At 45.8% G+C, this 19306-nt stretch overlaps 7 protein-coding genes across 7 annotated transcripts; 1 reads left to right on the top strand and 6 right to left on the bottom strand.

Annotated features, from left to right (window-relative positions):
* Positions 1-1029: 1029 nt before the first annotated feature.
* On the bottom strand, positions 1030-3213 carry BGW36DRAFT_352523 (putative acylamino-acid-releasing enzyme; the record flags this gene model as incomplete). Its single annotated transcript, XM_046213388.1, has 2 exons — positions 1030-3121; positions 3182-3213. 2 exons carry the CDS (start codon positions 3211-3213, stop codon positions 1030-1032), a joined length of 2124 nt encoding a protein of 707 aa, XP_046065552.1.
* Positions 3214-4501: 1288 nt separating this feature from the next.
* Positions 4502-7229, bottom strand: BGW36DRAFT_391802 (thiamine diphosphate-binding protein). Its single transcript, XM_046217625.1, has 11 exons — positions 7014-7229; positions 6676-6958; positions 6532-6626; positions 6455-6482; positions 6016-6405; positions 5902-5965; positions 5811-5846; positions 5628-5762; positions 5294-5574; positions 5020-5227; positions 4502-4959 (listed from the first exon to the last, which is right to left on the bottom strand). The coding sequence occupies exons 1-11, from the start codon at positions 7093-7095 to the stop codon at positions 4885-4887; spliced, it is 1677 nt and encodes a 558-aa protein (XP_046065551.1). The 5' UTR covers positions 7096-7229; the 3' UTR covers positions 4502-4884.
* Positions 7230-7653: 424 nt separating this feature from the next.
* BGW36DRAFT_309280 (putative alpha-amylase) lies at positions 7654-9350 on the bottom strand (the record flags this gene model as incomplete). Its single annotated transcript, XM_046212394.1, has 2 exons — positions 7654-8313; positions 8358-9350. The coding sequence occupies 2 exons, from the start codon at positions 9348-9350 to the stop codon at positions 7654-7656; spliced, it is 1653 nt and encodes a 550-aa protein (XP_046065550.1).
* A 1481-nt stretch (positions 9351-10831) lies between these two features.
* BGW36DRAFT_352515 (uncharacterized protein) lies at positions 10832-12186 on the top strand. Its single transcript, XM_046213387.1, has 3 exons — positions 10832-11146; positions 11218-11468; positions 11526-12186. Exons 1-3 carry the CDS (start codon positions 10907-10909, stop codon positions 12043-12045), a joined length of 1011 nt encoding a protein of 336 aa, XP_046065549.1. The 5' UTR covers positions 10832-10906; the 3' UTR covers positions 12046-12186.
* BGW36DRAFT_433886 (uncharacterized protein) lies at positions 12144-13223 on the bottom strand (the record flags this gene model as incomplete). The annotated part of the gene is made up of 1 exon (XM_046221337.1): positions 12144-13223. One exon carries the CDS (start codon positions 13221-13223, stop codon positions 12144-12146), a length of 1080 nt encoding a protein of 359 aa, XP_046065548.1.
* A 1015-nt stretch (positions 13224-14238) lies between these two features.
* On the bottom strand, positions 14239-17521 carry BGW36DRAFT_365652 (uncharacterized protein; the record flags this gene model as incomplete). The annotated part of the gene is made up of 17 exons (XM_046214674.1): positions 14239-15526; positions 15555-15569; positions 15629-15649; positions 15712-15822; positions 15892-15943; positions 15988-16008; positions 16077-16145; positions 16186-16231; positions 16284-16352; positions 16414-16434; positions 16495-16515; positions 16610-16630; positions 16696-16800; positions 17077-17097; positions 17196-17258; positions 17339-17374; positions 17459-17521. 17 exons carry the CDS (start codon positions 17519-17521, stop codon positions 14239-14241), a joined length of 2043 nt encoding a protein of 680 aa, XP_046065547.1.
* Positions 17522-18381: 860 nt separating this feature from the next.
* On the bottom strand, positions 18382-18966 carry BGW36DRAFT_433884 (uncharacterized protein; the record flags this gene model as incomplete). The annotated part of the gene is made up of 1 exon (XM_046221336.1): positions 18382-18966. One exon carries the CDS (start codon positions 18964-18966, stop codon positions 18382-18384), a length of 585 nt encoding a protein of 194 aa, XP_046065546.1.
* Between the last annotated feature and the right edge of the window lie 340 nt (positions 18967-19306).

Below are 19306 nucleotides of genomic sequence, written 5' to 3'. Positions count from 1 at the left end.
CGACCATCTCCATGTAGATCCTTCGGATACATCTCTAGTAGAATAAGTTGGGAGGAAGTATACATGGAAGAAATATTCACTGTACGATAAGAATCTTTGGTCTGTTTCCTTGGTACTGGATGGTGCTGAATCTGGATCATGTACCAAGCGTCACCTATCACGTTCTCCTTCTGTGGCATTGGAGGAATTCTGAACGGTCCTCTAGGTCCGATTTAGGAATGTGTGGCGGTACTCAAGAGATCCTCAAGAGATATTTGCAATTATGAGCCATGTCGCCCTTGGAGAACCCTCTCTAGACAGCCTACTACTTATGAGGCATATCCTACGTGCTTATCCAGGACATGTGGACTATTCCGTGTACTGCCCCATATGTAGGTTTTCAGGATACAACATTAATGGTTGAAATATAATATGAATTAAAACCACATGAGAAGCAAGATTCAGGATGGTTCTCTTGAGAGTTTTACACACTCTATGAGGAAATATGTCACAAGACGGTCCACTTCAAAGTAAAGCGTAGATGAGAGGAGATAAGTCATGTGAAACCGTTTACGGTACCGAAAAATTCAGATTCGCTCTCGAGGGCGAACGGTATATAGTCAGCCCTACAGCCTACGTCAACTTTCTACAGAGGCTAGTCACTGCATATTCTCATCCTTTAGTATAAGAACGAGGGAATTGATGGAACAAAGTGAGGCTGACAGTCATCTACAATCTTCACGGAAATGCATGGCAGTAATAACGGAGGTCTGTAGTATTTCACTATTGGTGAAGGCGGAACCCTTTCGCATGATTGTAAGCCAAATAAACCCAGAAGTGTAGTGTTTACAATGCATCCATTGGTGCAAGGACTTGGTCATACTGCGGGGTTAGCTGAGACGCAGATGAAGGAAGTTTCTATTCTTATCTAGATGAGAGGCTACGAGTATCTCGATGCACGCTTGGTACAAGAACAGATACGGTTCATAACACATAAATTCTCTTATATAGACTGTAATTCACTAGATATTGATGAGTATATAAAAAGGATCATACTTTAGACTTGACATGTTGGTTCATCCATCTAATCACTGTACGATACCACAGCAACAAGTTTTCCGGGTTCTGATCACGGTGATTCTCCTCCGGGAGTGTAAGAAATGCACTCTCAACCCCTCTCATCTGTAAGGTATGAAATGAAGCCAGGCCTTGCGCAAGCGGTTGATGAGAATTTAGCTCGTTGTGAACAATCAAATGGGGTGTTTGCCAATGGCCAGCGTACTGTGAGGGATCCCATTTCTGCCATTCGGTTGGGTTTTCCCAAGGCAACCCGTTGAAATCATGACGGAGAGCTTGTGTATCACTTGCCAACTGAGTTGTCATGTTGAAAATACCATTGTCGGTTACCAGGGCCTTGAAAAGGCGGCCGAATTCATGACCCTGTATCCAGTTGACCATATACCCTCCATATCCATGGCCTAGAGCCACAGCTCTCTCTGTATCCACGTAACTAAGGTGGTTTTTGACATGTTCAAAAACTTTCTGGAGGTCGTTGTATGGTGATCCACCCCATGACCCTCGAATTGCGTCGGTGAATCCCTGTCCGTAACTTGTACTTCCTGTCGGATTTGGTGCGACTACTACATATCCTTGCTCGGCAAAGGTGATCAAGTTCCAATTTATACTCCATCGATCAAGCCATGCATCCTGAGGTCCGCCATGAATAAACAAAGCCAGCGGATATCTTCGTTCAGGCCTAAACCAAGATGGCTTGACAATCCATGTATGCACTTGACGACCGTTTGCACCGGAAGGCCAAATCTCGGCGATTTGACTTCGGGGTAGATTGATATAAGGAGGTGTAAAAGACTGTATTCCAGGAGATTTTGGATCAAAGGCAATATATTCCCTGCCATGATTAAGGCTATCATAAGAGGCCAGCAATCTGGACTTTGACAAGCTGGATGATATCGGTGTGACGTTTATGACAGACCCGTTGCGTAGGAATCCACTCAACAGCTCTAATGAGGCAGGAGTAGGTTTTTCTGGCCACCAATTATCTAGTCGTAGCTTGTATAAAACCCGCCGCCCTTTCTCCTCTACTTGAATTAGCAGCGATTTATCCATGCCATATGATATAGCTCTAGGACTCAAATTCCACTGTCCCTCACCATCCCGAGACTGGAAAAGCTCTTCGTTCTCGCCGGTTTGATTGTTATGGACAAAAATAATTCGATTTTTATCTGAATTGTATCCATCTGTTTTCTGGGATAAAAATACAACATTCGAGTCATTAGGTTTCAAAATAGGGGATGAGATGATACCTCCTAAACCGCGGTGTCTGAAAGCATGGTAAAGATCATCCAGTGGAAATCCATCCCAGCGAAGCATCGGGCAGACGTAACACGAGCAACTGAAATGGGTTTTTTGAAAGTTATCAAGGTCATTTCCCACAAAGGTAATTGTCCAGGAATTGATGTCAAAGTCCCGACAGTCCTTCTCTTGGCCATGGGTAATCCGTAAGTCGACTGCCGTGAGTTTGAAATGTTCCATTAAATTGGTAAGCTTTCCCATGGTATAGCGACCATTGGGTGCTTCTGATGGCCGGGAAAGCATTCCAAACCAGATAACATTTTTTTGTGGGCTTCTGAGCGAATCTGCGTGTCCTCCAGGGAAGACTGTATAGGAACTGCCAGTACGCTTGCCGTCTAAGCTCTGGTCGATAGGATTAAAGACAGACCCGTCTGCGTTGACTTTTCCTACTACTGCGAATCCTAGATCATCGTCAGTGTCTCCAATATATGGAATGTTGGTGACTCTAAGATTTGATATATGTCCAGGTACAGTGCCTGCTACATAGTCTGTATCCTCAAGCCGTGCATCACGAATAACAAGGTTGGTATGGCCATTCTCCAACGATTCAAGCCATATAAGGTTGCCACTGCGACCGAGCCATTGTGGATAATTTGCGCTGATGTTCTCAGTGATAGGCCACGACCGGTGAAGTGTCTTCAGATCTATTACGCGGATTTGCTTTTGCATAGTGTGATATTGGAAAGAATAAGCGCTCTGCACATAAACAGCTAGTTTCCCTGCAGCGTCTGGGACAGGATGAGTCATGTTTGGAGCTTCGAGAAGCGCCCTTAGGGAATAATAACAATTCTAGTCAGCCTGATAATGAAACGGCGTAGTTAGAGCTTACTCGGGCGACAGTTTGTGGTGTGTGATGGTCATCCTAATTTATTCACTTGCTATTGCAAGAGATTTCCCGATTCCCCAAATGGTTTAACAGAATAGTTGGTGACAGCTCAAAAGGCTTCTCTGTTGTTTTAACTCCGTGTGGAGCAAGTAAACGATTATATACGCCAGCAATGACCCAGCAGCTATCGGTTTGGAAAGCTGCGTCAGTTAGTACAAAGTGGGGTAAAATACCTTGGCATTCTTGTCATGAATGAGTCTCCTGGCTGATTTCTTTGTTCTATTCCTTCACTCTAGCAGGGATTCAAGAATTTCACCAATCAAACATAAGTTCTTAACAAATTCTCTATATAGTCCACTTATTTATAGTGCTCACTTCTAGGATGCTAGTATACTATGTTGTATAGGCCTGTTAGTGTGATAGTATACTGCATTGCCTAGTTATATCAGGATCTTCTACCACATATAGATATTCGTGCTATATGCCACCAGATTATGTTATGTAATAATGTACTACATTACCTAGTTATATCAGAATGTTCTATAAGTAGGTATTTATGCTATATATCACTAGATTATGTTAGTGTGATAGTATATTGCATTGCCCAATTATATCAGAATATTCTATTATACATAGATATTCGTGCTGTATGCTACAAGCAGGCCAGAGGGGATTTCTCTTCGTTATAACCGGCTATATTTAGTTCCTCTACGACAAGGAAAGGAATTGTGATGAGAGCTGGTTTTACCCATGGGGGACAAAATTAGCCCAAGAACTTCGGCAGCAGATGAACCCGTTGGTCGTGAAATTGAACCAAGTCATCCAGGACGCTATTTTTCAGGCTCGGCATTCACGGGGAAATATATATTAGAATATTAGGATTTTTTGATACAGACTCATCGTTCCAGAACCACCGCTTTTGTGAGCCTGGCATTGATTATCGAAACAGCTGGTTTCTCCTCCCACAACGGACTGACGCCCTGGGACTAGCCTGTTACTATACCTACCTGCTTATCTAGGTTAGTTGTACTCCTTTAGGCTGGGGTGGCGATACTATACCTAGATCTATAGATATTGTGTTTTTTGTCATATTCCTACCTAGTTAATTACCTTCTGCTGACACAGCCACACTAAATATTCTTATCAACCTGACAGTCCCCGTAGAAACTTGCTGGGCCAAAGGTGGATTGAGCTTACCACTTATCATCAGCTTTATTTCATGACTACATCCGGGCTGTACTGTAATATCTTTCATTTTGGTATTTATCTAACTACAAATTGAAGAAACTCCGATACCTATGTGCAAGGCAGGAATGCTATTAACGAAGGGATTGATAGGTTACCGTGCATGCCTTTAAAAATTTTTGGGTATGGTGGGTGGTTCGAGGAGAAAATACGTGAAATTGCTGATTCGTGAGACACTATCTTTGAAGGGATCTGAGACACTGCTGTGCTGGTTTACGGTTCTGTGTAACGAGTTGGTTAGGGGTAAGCACGGTCCCCATCATATGATATTCGCAATAACTTAACAATGAATTGTATTCGATTATAATGAGTGTATTCAATTATAATGAGTGTATTCAATAATAATGAGTGCATTCAATAATAACGAGTGCTTTCGATAATGAGTGATTCTTATGCTAGCCAGCTGGCGCTTTCTTTACTCAAAAGCTGAAGTGGATCGGCCCAATATGAGACCTTCGTGTTCAGCCCTTCTTTCCATTGAAAATCCACTTCAATGGTGTCGGCGCGTCGGCCTTGGTCATCACAAAGTCGATGGCCTGTACACAATCACCAGCAATTAGTCAGAACCTAGAGCGATGAGAATGGTATGGTCGTACCTGCGGATACGTGGCATTCTGCACGTCAGGATCATTCAGCAGAGCGTCAAATTCCTTGCGCGAGGTGACTTTGTATCCCCTGGCACCGGAGTTGGGTGCCAGCCCCGAGAAGATCTTGCCATAGTCCCACGCTGGAACGTCGTTGTAGATAGCTTCCCAGCCACAAAAGTAGCGTTCAACCGTGTAGCCGCTGTTGTTTAGGATGAAACTAGATGAGGGGGTTTAGTCATGGTCGTCATGCTTGGTGTTGGGGTATTAGGATTTAGGGTCTTACACAACAGGTACAATGCCATGACGATTCAAAATCGAGAATGCCTGGATAGTCATCTGCAGCGATCCCTCGCCGGTCAGCAGCACGAGACGCTTGAATTTTCCCGTCTCCTTCGCGCCGATGGATGCTCCGACGGCTGCACCCGTTGCGTAACCGATGCTCCCCCAGACGGCTTGCGTCCAGTGACTAGCGCCAGAAGGGAGTTTGGTGCTCAAGACGCCAACTTGCGCGGTTCCCGTCTCGCTGACAAGAAGATCGCCAGGTTTGAGGAAGGACGACAGGCGCTGGTAATGTTAGATATGTTTGGGTTTGAGTGGGGGTGGATTGGATGGCGTACTTCCCACACCCAGTCCTGGGTGATGAAATCCGATTCTGCGCTTTGAGGGAGCGGTGGGCGCGGGATGAGAGGACGAGAAGGACGTGATGCTAGGATGGAGTTTTGCTTGATGGTATCAATCAACTTCGGCAGGACCTAGGCATTGTAAGTGGTGTTTTGGTTTGGTAGATGAATGGCTCGTACATGGTTGATCTTGGCGTCGAATTTGGTTCCTCCAATCTATCAAACTCAATTAGCCTTGTGGTGAGAAAACAAAATAACTTGACCGTCCTACCTCAACTGAAAAACGCTGCAAGTCGATGACAGCCGACAGATCAACATGCTCAGTAAAAGCCCCGCTAAAGCAAAAAAGTCAGTAATCACCTTGAATCAGTACATGTAAACCCACGTGTTGAAATCAGACGGCAATCTTCCCAACCACAAGATGCAGTCCGAAGCCTCAACCATCTTGATAACATTAGGCCACGAGCCTAGGCCAGCGTAGGCGCCAGCAAAGTATGGCGACGACTCGTCGACAGCCCCCTTGCCCAAACAGGTAACAAAAGCCGGCACCTTCAATACAGCAATGAGTGGGTCAACGAATGCTGCCCAGCTAGATCTGCTAGCACCGCCGTCAACCAAAATTGCTGGGCTGCTGGCGGACTCGAGTTTGTTGATAATGTCGGCAATGACTCCTATCTCAATAGTAGGATCACTGGAGGGCAGGCCGCGGATAAGCTTGGAGTCTAGGACGGAGATGGGGACTTTGCTGTACGCAACATCTTCGGAAATGCCGATGCTATGGGAATGTTAGTTTGAACTTGACTGTCGGTGGCGATACTACATACTAGACGGGTTTGGAATGGTAAATCATAGCTTTATAGTTAGTAATTAATCTACAATCTACTGCTTATAGTAAACATACCATTCAAAACTCGGTCAATTTCAGCAACTGCCGTTGCGGCATCATGCAGAATCGTAGTTGCGCAAGAAAGTTCGTCCGAGATCTTGACATAGTGACTATCTCCCCATTAGCACACCATTCCACCACCTCAAGACTCAAACGTACTTGTAATTCAAATCACCCAAGGTGTGATGCAGAATGTTACCGCTTTTCTGAGCCGCCTCGGTTGGATATCCCACAATGTGGACGATGGGCACAGACTCGCAGTTTGCACCACCAATTCCACACAGTGCGCTCAGCTCACCAGGACCAAAGGTGGTTACTAATGCACCGGCGCCTTTCTGTCTCGCGTAACCATCTGCCGCGTAAGCACCGACTAGCTCGTTGGGAGTGCCAACCCATTTGAGACCGGCAGGTTCGACGAGATCCAGAAACGCGAGTTCATAGTCTGATACATGTATAATTAGCGCCTTCCATCAAAGAAGCGGACAAGATGAACATACCACCAGGGACACCAAAGATAGTCTCAATACCCAGTTCCCGGATACGTTTAAGGAGGAACTCTCCAATGAGGATTTCCGACATTGTCAAGTAGGGGTTGTAAGTTCAAGTATGAGGTTTGGATATTCAGATTTGATGATGATGATGATGATGATGATGATGAAAACACGTCGTTGTTGGGGGTGGTCCTCCAATTTTATATTCGCATGCATCCATCATCGACCCAGCGATGTTGAGCGTATTGAGTATGACGCCACGCAGCCAACCTCGGTATCTCAGGCCGGACGCAGTGGAATATACGGCCGTGACCATTTTGGCTTTGCAGTGGTGGTATATTGATGTCTGATTATTGCCAGCGAAGTGGCGGGCATAAGCTTTCTGCGGTCGTGGTGGGATAAGAGAGGCTGCCGCAATCGAAGCTTTTCTGTCGGCCGAACGCGGGGCCTGCTTTTTGTCCGATAAACAGCTAACTCCCCTGCACTCTGGGAATTGACCCAGCCGCATCGCGAAATAATTTGGGTAATTTAGAAGCTGCAGGTAGTTGCACCGCAGCATCAGTCAACGCGTATTAAAGTTTATTAATTATTTGGAATAATACAAGAAGCAGGATTGGCGACAGGCCCCCAGCAGTGAAATATAAAGCTAAGTTAAAGCGAACACCATTACTGCGAAAACCCCCGACCAGCCAGAAATCTGAAAACGCGCACCTCGCCCTTGCTGTGTTAGGAATGTTGACGTTGTCGATGGCTGCGCCGTGCTCGATGCATCGGGAGCAGCAATTAGCGTTGAAAGCTGACCGCACAACCCAGAGCCTTTCAGATTGAATGTCGGAAAGTATACTCGTGGCTGACCTTGACCCATCGGTATGGTGATTGTCCCGTTGAACCCTGCAACCACTGTGCTATTGCAATTTGTCACCTCCGTTAGATTTGTGCCAGGGTCTGCGGCGCCGTGAACGTCCAGGGTATACTCCCCTCCATGCAGTCCTTGATTGGACAGAACCGCCACTATATGAGCACCGTTTGCCCCCTTGCGCGTTACGTATGTTGAGCCATCATTGTATAGAATCGAGCTCCAATTCGTGAGATAATGACTATCCATGGATATAGCGTGGTTACGAAGTTTATTGAGGGTCGCCGTTAGGGTGTACAGGACGGCCGACTTGTCATAACTCGGGGAATTCTCCCATAGTGCCTGTCGATTGTATGGAGAATATTGTCCACTTAGGTGCTGCTCTTGTCCGTAGTACACCTTAGGAATGCCGTCGCTGAGAATCGTGAAAGACAGGGCGTTCTTCGCCAACTGCAAACGTTAAAGTGGATTCTTTAAGGCAATCAGATACTTACTGCAAGGTCTTTTGTATAACTTGCAAACCTGGTATTATCCTGGTTCTCGAGGAAATTCACCAAGTACTGGGGAGAACTGCATGTTTTGCGCATCGCGCCAACCATTGTGACCAAGTCGTCCATTTTACCAGCAGTGAATGCATCAATGATTTTGCCATATAGAGGGTAATTTTCCAATCCGCTGGTAAGATTCTGGTAGCCGCATACGATCTCTGGAGTACCGTCAAAGACCTCGCCCATCGCGAATACACCCGCACTGTGAACAAAGGAAGGGAAGAAAGTTGGTTCAATTTGCTTGGATCCATCAACTCGAATACCGTCAATATCATATGTTTTGACCAAATCACCGATCCATCTTCCCAGCGTCGCGGCAACTTCAGGATCCGATGTTTTGATTCTAGGTGTTGCAACTCCCTGGTGCCCTAGCCAGCAGGTTGTGCACTCGGTTTTGTTGTTCCAGTCGACGATTGGGCAGTAGGTATTGAAGTCGGACGACTGATTAAATGGTACAAAAACAGAGTAATCGATTTCGGTAGACACAGTCATGTTTTTGTCTCCTATATCATAAGCAAGCTCATTGGCAACAACATCGGCCATCAAATACATCTCGCGCTTGTGCAGTTCGGAGACAAGGTAGTGCAGATCATCTGCAGTACCGAATCGGTCGTTCAAAGCATACAAGTTTTGCGGCCAATATCCGTGGTATGCCTCGCCGTAGATTGTGTCCTGTGGAATATTCTGCTGCACCGGCGAAATTTGCACAGCAGTGAATCCCATATCCTGGATGTAGTCTAGATTATTGGCCAAGCCCTTCCATGTACCTCCACAGTACTTGGTGATGTTGCAGCTTTCGGATGACGTGGAGGAGTGTGCATAACGATCAGTAACTACCTGGTAGATAGACCTCGCAGCCCACTCGTCCGCAGATGCAGCATTAGATCCGCCAATAAACGCCACCGCGACAGCGAGAAAACTCAGTGGACACGAAACCATGATGGGGAGGTTGTCCAAGAGCCAAGGAAACGAGTGTAGAAGATGGAGAAAGTAAAATAGAGATGAAAAGAACGACTCAATGAATTAACGAGTGACTGTGAGTGTTTTCATGACAGGCGATGGAGGCTGCGAGAGGGAAGGAGCGGATGAACACAGACCGGGTAGGCACGACCGCCTGATTTAAAACATCGCGTTTGAATAACTCCTTCTATTTCTCCTCCGTCCAGCCCATGCAAGCATCACGCGGGGGGTTCACCCACGGTCTGTTCTTCAATTTCACGCCTGCTGTAATGTTTTCGCGGATCCCTTGCATCCCCGCGTTTGAATCGGCCAATTTAGCATGGGGAATCCTGTCAACGATGCCATTGTGGCTCGAGGTTCGTTGCAAAGCCCTCGCTTCCCCAGATGGTCTCATCTTATTTATCTGCACTGGTTGTGCGCCGCTTCATTTCATATCTCAATCGGGATGGGGGAGTCTCTCTATCCGGATCCCCCTTACGTCGAAGCCGCTACTTTTATGATCTGCCTATAGAATCTCTCTTATGACCGAGTCAGGTCACTAAACTTCTTCCAAATGGGACCTAATACCTTTTTCGAGTCATTAATTCAATATTCGTGGCTATTAGTTCAACAACAGGGATACTTCTCCAAGGCGAAGTCTACTGTCTCGCTCTCAACCAATAGCATAAGCGCATCTTGATGGGCAACACTGTCACCGTTAGCATCGGAGCTATATGATTTTTGCTTGCTTTGCGATTGAAGGTTTCACCTATTCTGCCCAGCTAGACTTTGCACCTTTCCTCAGAGCCAGTTTCGAACTCCCTTGGACGAAAGGGGTCCGCCAAATTGAATTTCATGTCGCTTATATCCGATGCATCCTCTAGAATCAAGTCTGAGTCTACTCATTGAAAGCAAGAGAGAACAATCATTGACAATTTTCAAAAAGGACATCATGCATGATGTTGACCTGGCCGATTGACAGAGCCGCATTTCCTAGTGGCGTCTGTGGATTTCTTCTATTGGTCACACATTTCCCCCCGATGAAAAGAAATCAAATTGCCATTCTAAATGGGTTGGCCAACCATTCAATTGAGCGAACCCCTGAGAGTGTAAGCCATGGAAAGCGGCATCTCCGGATAAAATAACTTTATCTCCGCCATCCTTCGTGTGGATATTGCTAAGCTTCATCAAGCAATGCTTAGCGATTCTAGCGCCAAATCACCGCGAACCTTCCAATCAGACAGGGTTTTGAGCAGCCTCATAGACGACGGCTCCCGCCACGCATATTCCGCCCGAGACATTAATATTCCAGTCCAATCGCTATTGTCGGTTGGGGGATGTGACCATAGCATGAAGGTGCTCTAATTGGATCGTTAGGTTGTGTGAAGTGTAGCTGAAGTCTGCCTTGTCAAGGCTAATTTAGACGGGGTGAGTTTGGACTGTGGAATTGGAGAAAGTATTTTATCTAGTGGCTGCCAATATGAAAATTGTCTCTCGTGTTCCTATGTTGTTTGCTTTTTTGACCGTACTTAGCAATTAATTCTCATCATTTCAACATGCAAAAGTTCTTAACCGCCACGGCTCTATTTGCCGGCAGCACTCTTGCCGCTAATGCTACCACTCCTTCTGCCTCTGGCTGCGTCGATTCTTCGGCAATGACCACCTGCTTAAATAAAGCTGAAGCAGACTTGACGGCTTGCATTGCCGCGGCTGGAAATGACGACTTAGTCATTGCATGTGGTTGGCAGGATGATATCAACAAGATGTTATGCTATCAAGGATCATGCTGGAACAAGGTACTTAGGAGGATGACCTAGAATAGTTTCCTTTGGGGATTCTGTTCGACTCAAGCTGACAACTTTACCAGGCATACTCTTGCGAATATCAATACCTTGTATCGTCATATAAAATACAACGCACCGTCGACGAGAAAATCCCATTTTATCCAGCACCAGACAAAGCGCCTGGAGGCTGCTCTTGCAACCTGGGCGAAGTTGTGACCAATGCAACTCTCAGCCTCGCTAAAGTCTCGAACACCTGCAATCAATATACCACTAGCATCGGAACCAACGATCTTACGACATGTCAATGCTGTGCCTGGAGTGCTGCTGTCTCAGCGTAAGCTAGAAAGCCCTTGAGCTACGCTATAAAACTTCTGTCTAACATTGATACAAGGTTCTACGGAATTTGCCCCGACACATCCAGTGCAGGACTTGGTCTAACCAATTTATCCGCTCAAGCAGCTGCGTATGAGGGTACCATTGGCTCTTGCAGCGGCCTGACTTCTAGCAATTGCCTGCGGTACGGAATTGGTTCTGCGGATAATGGCAAATACCTTGACCCAGCAAACCTACCAGCAGGAGGATCGCAACCGCTATCTACGACCTCAGGACCGTCATCTTTGACGACACCACCGGCAGGGGCAACCATAACTTGGACCGCTTTGAGCCAGACTTTCACAGTCACGGCGGCTGCTTATAATAGTGCCGATGTCTCGGCGGGCAGTACAGCTACTTCTACTGGTGCTGGCAGTAGCAGTGGCGGTGGCAGTGGCGGTAGTACGGTAACAACAGGAACGGCTACTGTATCTGCTGGTGCAGTTGTCACTGGTAAAACTGGAACGGCTGCAGCGCTTCAAACAAGCCAGGCTTTCTGGGTTATGGCTATGATAGCGCTGGGAGTTATCTATATGTAGAGAGTCTCAAGACCTGCATATTTACTTAACAAAACCAATATTCTATTAGATATGTTTAAAGAACAAGACGTGCATACGCGGACGTGATAGGCTCCACATTAATTGACAATTTGAGCGTGATCTTGTGAAAGATTTTGACCAGGGACAACAATCGAAAACTTTCTACGTACAGTTCGATCATCCACCGTTATATCCGTATAGTCTGATAGATGGAGGTCGCCATTGCGGTACCTCTTGGCCACTGTCGACGGCGACCAGGTTCTGAGAATCCCTCGTTGCACCCGCGCCCACTCGGCTGTCGACCAACCCATAGTGCTGGTGACAAGCCCACGTTTGATGCAAAAGTACTCCCAGAAGAGTTGATAGAGAAAGCAAAAGTCTCCCTTTCGTATGACAAAGCTCTCGGCCGACTCGGAAGTTGTTCTAGAAGCATTCTCCTCCTCTACGTCGACAGAGGTGAAAATTGGCAAACGGATTTCCAAGTACGCAACGTATGCCGATGGTTTGCCATCTTCTTCCCAAATCCAATTATGGGTACTAGGGCTCCCGTAGAGACGCAGCATGGTATACCTCAGCCAGGCCAAAAGGGTCTTGTGATGAATGCCACTCGGTATCACCATATATATCGTTCCTTTCTTGCATCGAATAGTAACAATATCATCTGTGGAACTCTTTGTTGAGATGGTATAAATTGGCTTTTCGTCTGACGACCCTTGGACATCGTTGGGGGTATCAGGGAACGGATGCTCCACGCAAAGTACCCCGCATCGGAGCCAGATGGTTTTGCCCTCCATCTGCTGTTGACTGTTGAAACCTATAGTGGGAACTCCATCTCTAGACCTCTCATGGAGTGCTGGGTCTTCTGGAAATACATGTTTTGGGTTAGCCTCCGCAGACTTAAGCGGGCTGTCAACTTCATCGTCAACGTGGATAATGCCATTTCTAGACAAATGCAACCCGAGCCGTATCCCTTGGCGTAGCATAACCCGATCTGGACACCAGGTATTATCGCCAAAGAAGCGTGAATAATCGTACTCGGTGGGATTCTTTTCGTGAAAGAGATCAGCAAGCTCTTCTTTCAAGATGTAGTCACAATCGGGCGGATTCCCCCATGGCAATTCCATAACGTGACGCTTCTGCCACGTCGGAGCGAGAACAAGATAGAGAAAGGTGGCCATTCGGCGGATATACCGTTTGCCGTTCAACAGCGTAGAGTAAGTAGTATTAACTGCCGGATTAGGACCTCGAATGTTCAAGTGTTGGTGGAAGATTAAGGATACGGTGTACACTGGAGAATAACACTGGCCGTTTATATGTGTCTGGATGGTGATTTGTTCTGGGCTGTTGTGACGGAGAATTCATGTCAATAACTTGAAAATTGTTCGCCAGAAGTGAAAAAGGCGGTATGCTACTCAACTTCGTTTGTTTTTATTGCCAGACAATTTAATTGAAAGATTTCCAATTGGGGGCACGCGCGAATGCGCGGTTATTGTGGATAACCTGGAAAATTCCGGACAGAACAAACAAATACCCCATATTTGCCAAGGCGAAAGCAACACAAATAACAATGATGGACAAATAACACAGAAATCCTCGACTAACAAACCTGGTGGGACGAATCCGTTTGTCAGTTTTCGCCACCGCACATCTCACGTCTCACATTCCGCACGGGCTTATGTAGCCATAGCTGCAGCAACTCACCGGATGTGAAGAAGGACATTATGAAAATTCCAGATTTATTTAATTGAAAGATTTAAGTAATCATGCTTTTCCCTTTGGTGATTTGCCCTCCGGGGAGCACATGACTGGAAAGCTTCGACAACACGGAAGAGAATGCATTTCCAAGTTAGGAAAGCGGAGGCATCCGAGCCCTAATCCTACCCGCTGTATTCGTCAGCAAGACAAGACAATGAAAAACAAAAGGAGAAAGTCGGAGGTAATTGTACTCCATTTTCTGATCTGATTAAATACACAATTCCCGAGACTGTCAAACGTTACGAAACGCGACGTTCAGGTGTATCCAGAAAAAGAAAATCCAACTGTTCACCTCATAATAATCGCAAAACACTTCATTTCCGATCCCGATTACCGCATTACAAAAGTCCCATCCATCCATACTGTACTGGCTACATACTGTACTAGCTATTCATTAGCGAACTTCAATACAGAATTGACCAGAATTTCCGTTCCGCATTAGAGGACACGCTGGCCGTTGCGATCCATAATCAGCACGCGTGGACGTCCAGTAGGCTGCCGGTCAAATTTTGGATTGAATTCGCGATAGGGATTGTCATCGTACTTCTGGCTTGATGCCTTAGAAGACTTCTGTCCAAGGGTCTTGGCAGACTGTCCGAACAATTCAAATCCGAATGGCTGGTTCAATTCCTGGAGAGAGAAAGTCTGTCCAAATGGCTGGTTCGATTTCTGTAGAGAAGAAAGTTGTCCAAATTGCTGGTCAAATCCAAACCCAAAGTCCATGTAATCTTGGCCATTTCCCGTGGAATGGTTCTGGTTGGTACTAGGAAAGCTGTTGTTTTGGCCCAGGGCCTCCTGTTGGGACCACGGCTGATCAATCTCCCCAGTCATTTCGTGAAGTTTATCGAGACGTGTAAGAAGGTCAGAGTCGACAACTGGAGGATTTTCTGGTTCGGTATTCTGGAAAGATTCCAGTTCAAAGTTTTGGAGCCAATCCTGACCAGTTTCAGAGTCAAACCAGAGGTTTAGATCGGAGGATATGCCAAGGTCGTAATCCTGACTACTTCCCTGGGTGGAATCTAGACTAACGTTTTGACCAAAGTTGAAGTCGAGATCCTTCTTATTTCCGAGCGACATAGCAGAGCTGCCCTGAACCGAAGCCTTGTTGGCATTCTTAGCTACCTTGCCATCATTGCCCTCGCCGAATGGCCCGACTTTGATGCTGCAGTACATGCCACCTGATGGAACGGGAAAGTAAGAGTCAGATAATATAGTACCGGAGCCCTTTGAGAAGTCCTGAAAGTGCTTGTAAACGGCATTGAGTCGGTCATTCTTGTGCGGAGTAATGTAAAATGGTTCACCCGCCTCATTTCGTGGACAGAATACGAAGACGCTGATAGGTTCGCTGCGGTCCATCCAAGGGTTGAGAGCAGAAGTCAAACGTTTGCAATTCAAAAGTGCATGCTCAGGACTCTGGGCTGCTGCGATGCGAGCGAAGGCAACGTTGGACTTTGAGATGATTATGACAATGTCGTCGATGCATGGACTATCCGGCATTAGATGGATTGCGTAAATGTCCATTTTGGAATAATCTTTGTAGTCGACACAAATCATGGTCCCGCTCTCGACACGAATCGGTATACCGGCTTCAGTTGCAGCAAAGTGCTTGCACTTGATAAGATCCTGTTCGGCAATGGGGAAGACACCGCCCGCGCTACGTTTTTTTTGTTCTTTCCTATCGCGAGTCTTGATGGCATTCGTTAGAGCGGGCCTCTTGGTTTTGCGGCTTCGTTTGATTGGAAATGGAATCTTACCGGGCTATAAGGCATCTATGAGTGTGTCGTCAGCATGTCTTCATGACAGTCTTGGGGTTGGTTTGCAAACTTACGGGACCAGCGGGAGATAGAGGCTGGGAGTGAGATGTTAGTAAGGATTATTTGTGATGAGAAGATGACGTGGAGTAGCCCTTACTGGAAGATCCTTTTTGATGCCGCGATTACGCCGTTTCTATAAAAGTTAGCAATTTGACGATGCACTGGATCAATTAGCTGTGGTACGGACTGGGGCTGGTCCTTTCGGTTCCTATATCCAGAGTTAGCACAATCTGCTGAAGCTACTATCTTAGTATAGGAATACCATGTCAAATCTTACGCGACGACCCCCTCTCTATGTGTAGATGGTAATGTTAGCGACAGCGCCCTTTCTATCAAATACAAATGAGAAGATTACATCTATGAGAAAACATACCGGCGCGGAAACCTTCAGCGGCTGGTATTCGATATCTTGTCAGCAATCATTCAGGTATCAATTTCCTCATTGTAGGCAAGTGTTCTTACAGAACCCAAACGCTTCTTGCCGTTTACTTTCTGCTGAGGCGTCAAAGTTAGTCACATCATTCAATCGACCTAATTCTCGGTCTTAAGCGATGAGCATATATAGACTCACAAAGGTGGAGGACTCGGCAGTCTAGGGTCAATTGAGTAATTAGCACCTGGAAACACATCGGTCGCATGCAGGAAATTGGGTAGATGAATTGGACTTACCTTTTCAGGTTGGTAAGTGTTCTTTCGTGGTTGAAAATAGCCTGTCAGCAAGGCTTGTAATATAGACGGCTACCAGCCAGGAGAACGGAGGCAAGAAAAACCGGTTTCTATTGCCATTGATTGGACTTACGATTCCATTTTCATCTGGATGCTAGGAGGGAAATATTGTCAGTACTGAATAATAGTCATAATGGAATTCCGCATGTCTCACCCAGTGACCTCGCTTTTTGAGCTATATCGTGGTTGTTTCGTTAGCAATAATGCTCCAACTCGCGCTTGAAAAATTCCGTGCAGGTTCTACTATGGAGGTTTTGAGGTTCTCTTACAGCTTCAATTGCCGCTTCAGCCTAAATAGAAGATTGATAGTCAATAGTAATTCGCTCAGATACTTGCATTGAGGGAGGCTTCTTACAGTAATTTTTGGATCGATCAGCTTGAAAAGAATCAATGTTAGCATCGAACTATAGCTCGTGGCGGGAGGAATCTGACTCTGTACTGGGTAAGGAGCAACTGAGAGCTGTTAGCATTTCCTGTTTATCAACGTTTTTATATTAATAGGGCTTCACCAATCTCATTGCAGTGTCGCGGGTCATGTGTTTCTATATCGAGTAGCCAATGTCAACAATAATACTAGAGGATATTAGTAGGAAACAGATTGATGGCTGTTTTACCATGTTCTCAGGGATGTGAATAGTGTCGGGCTTGATTCAGGCTTCTTGTTAGCACGATGTACTGCCATACCTTTCGCTATGCAATGTAAGCTAATCGAGAAGGATCGTGGGATAGGACTTACCCAGTTCTCGCTGGTTATTTTCTGGCACGAGTGAGAGAAAATGTTAGTATTACGCAGATAAAATAAACAGCAATATCGCCGCTTGAGTGTCTTGGTCGAGGATAGGTGGAGTATCTTACAGCTGCGCGAGCGACACCTTCCTCGTGAGCGCGTTGTGCATCTCTAGTAGCCTGGCTATCGCGCTATTAAAACGTTAGCTGTTCTCTTCTTGATTCGATAGCCCTCAATGTGAATATGGTTTGGATGTGTCGAGAGGACTTACTGAGCTAGATGGAGCGGCTTCATGAGAGTCCTGGCGCTAGAAAGGGTCTTAGCAGCAGTAATAAAGCTTTTTCTGGAGATATTGCAAGCCCTTTGATAGCCCTCATATAAGTAGACCTACCTCTTCTGCAGTGTCATCCTCATCCTCATAGATGTTCACTTTCTCTTTGTCTTTGCCGGCCATCTTGATGGTAGAGCCTTGGGATGCTCTCAGGATTTGGCACCAGCAGGCAAGAGTGAGAAACAGAGAAGAGGAAAAAGCACAAGGAATCGGGGCTGTTATGTTTACTGAAAGGCTGTTTGTTTATGCAGCTGCGCAGCGCTGGGTGTGCACAACGCCAGGGCAACTGGACGACGCTCAGAACTGTCTGAACAGTTATCATATATGTGCACTTCCAAGGTATGTGAACACATACATGTCTAGAACAAAGCAATTTAAATAATTGCCATAGGTTTAAATGACAATGTATACAAGGAGAAGAGAACGGTAATATTCAAAGTTATTAATAACTATATTTGAAGATTAGAAAATTTAGTTAGACAAAGGTTAAAGCACATTCCACTACAATCAAGACCTATTGTTTAGTTATGATGACCTGTCTCTTTTAAACCAATTCTCCATGTGGTACATACACCTGCCCATCTCATCGTCTCCAAATACCAAATCTTTATCACTTTCCGTCTTCCTTGGCCGGCGAAACATAATCTCGAAATCGAAAACGATTGAGTTACCATTGAAGCCATGCCCCACGATATAGACGTATTTTCTCTCACGCTTCTTTTTGAAAGAGGAAATGGGCAACTCTGGCCTGTTGGTCAAGGTGCTGATGTTTGAATTTATATCCGAACTTGTCGCATCGATGTCCGGAGGATAGGTATCGCAGACTCACTCTCGAAAGTGATTGTTTTATTATTGTTGTCTATATAGTATAGAATGACCACATTTGTAAGTCCCTGAGACCGATGGAACCACCAGTCCAACCCAAAGTCAGCGTACTTGATGGAAAGGGCTGACAGAGACCGATGCTCGAAAACCACCGATGGCTATCCTTCGAAGGGTATGTATAAGAGTAGATCATTGGATGGAGATGTAAAGGAGGAGCTGCTCCGCGACTGGGTCCCACATTGCTTTTTCAGCCCTGACATGGGAGTAACAGTCAAAGCAGACTCCCTTGCCGAGTGTTGCCCAAAATATCCGTCTGGCCACGTCGAATACACCATTGCAAGCCCGTTGCGAAGATCATCCCTGGGAATCCCCCTCTCGGTTTTGTACTCGAACTCCCATTTACAACAGAAGTTGAGGAGTATATTGGACACCCAGCAGTACTGATTGCATGGACGGAATTGAAGAATAAGCAGATGATGCTCCCAGAAATACATCTTTCGAGTTGATTTGTAAACTCGGCGACGAACTATGTCTCCTCCATCCTCAATATATTTTTCCGGAAAGTGTGTCACGATCATTAACTGCTCTTCTCTTTCGTGTCGCCCGAGCTTCTCAGCAATTGGCTCACAGGCAATCTCGAGGTCTTTCATCCCAGTGTATCTGTGAATCAACAGTTCCTCTGGAGGATTGTCGAGCATCTCCTGAATAAGGGGCGGTAACGGGTGAAGGGTTGCTGAATACATGTTAAACTACCCTATCACGTTCGAATATTGGTTTCAATAAGTCTGTGTGGAATGAATAAAGTTGAACAATACTCTGGGTAGGCAGAAAGAAGAGAATTGTTAGGTGACATAGTCAATGACGAAATGAATATCTAAAACACGTCAACAGTGTATGGTTTTATGCGGTAGTCCCTTCCATGGAACTAAGAGTATTTATTTTTCTCTGTCTGGAAATTTTCACTAAGCTATAGAAGACAGGTTGTGTGCGCCTGGCTTTATGGCATTAATTCAGTGGGCACCTTGATCCTTAATAGCGTCCGTAGAGCCGATTCATCCCCAAATATCATATTAGCTTACAGAT

The sequence above is a fragment of the Talaromyces proteolyticus genome (genome assembly GCF_021365285.1).
Source record: "Talaromyces proteolyticus strain PMI_201 chromosome Unknown BGW36scaffold_16, whole genome shotgun sequence".
Taxonomy (NCBI): Eukaryota; Fungi; Ascomycota; class Eurotiomycetes; order Eurotiales; family Trichocomaceae; genus Talaromyces; species Talaromyces proteolyticus.
Note: the sequence above shows the minus strand (reverse complement) of the source record. Positions and strands in the feature narration are given on the sequence as shown.

Bases quoted from the DNA above. Each gene is read 5' to 3' on its own strand.
- BGW36DRAFT_352515 (XM_046213387.1), top strand. From the start codon at position 10,907: ATGCAAAAGTTCTTAACCGCCACGGCTCTATTTGCCGGCAGCACTCTT. The intron at 11,147-11,217 runs GTACTTAGGAGG...CAACTTTACCAG, and splicing joins AAGGATCATGCTGGAACAAG to GCATACTCTTGCGAATATCA. The intron at 11,469-11,525 runs GTAAGCTAGAAA...CATTGATACAAG, and splicing joins TGGAGTGCTGCTGTCTCAGC to GTTCTACGGAATTTGCCCCG.
- BGW36DRAFT_391802 (XM_046217625.1), bottom strand. From the start codon at position 7,095: ATGTCGGAAATCCTCATTGGAGAGTTCCTCCTTAAACGTATCCGGGAA. The intron at 5,763-5,810 runs GTACGAGCCATT...TACAATGCCTAG, and splicing joins TCGACGCCAAGATCAACCAT to GTCCTGCCGAAGTTGATTGA. The intron at 5,228-5,293 runs GTAAGACCCTAA...CCCCTCATCTAG, and splicing joins CATGGCATTGTACCTGTTGT to TTTCATCCTAAACAACAGCG.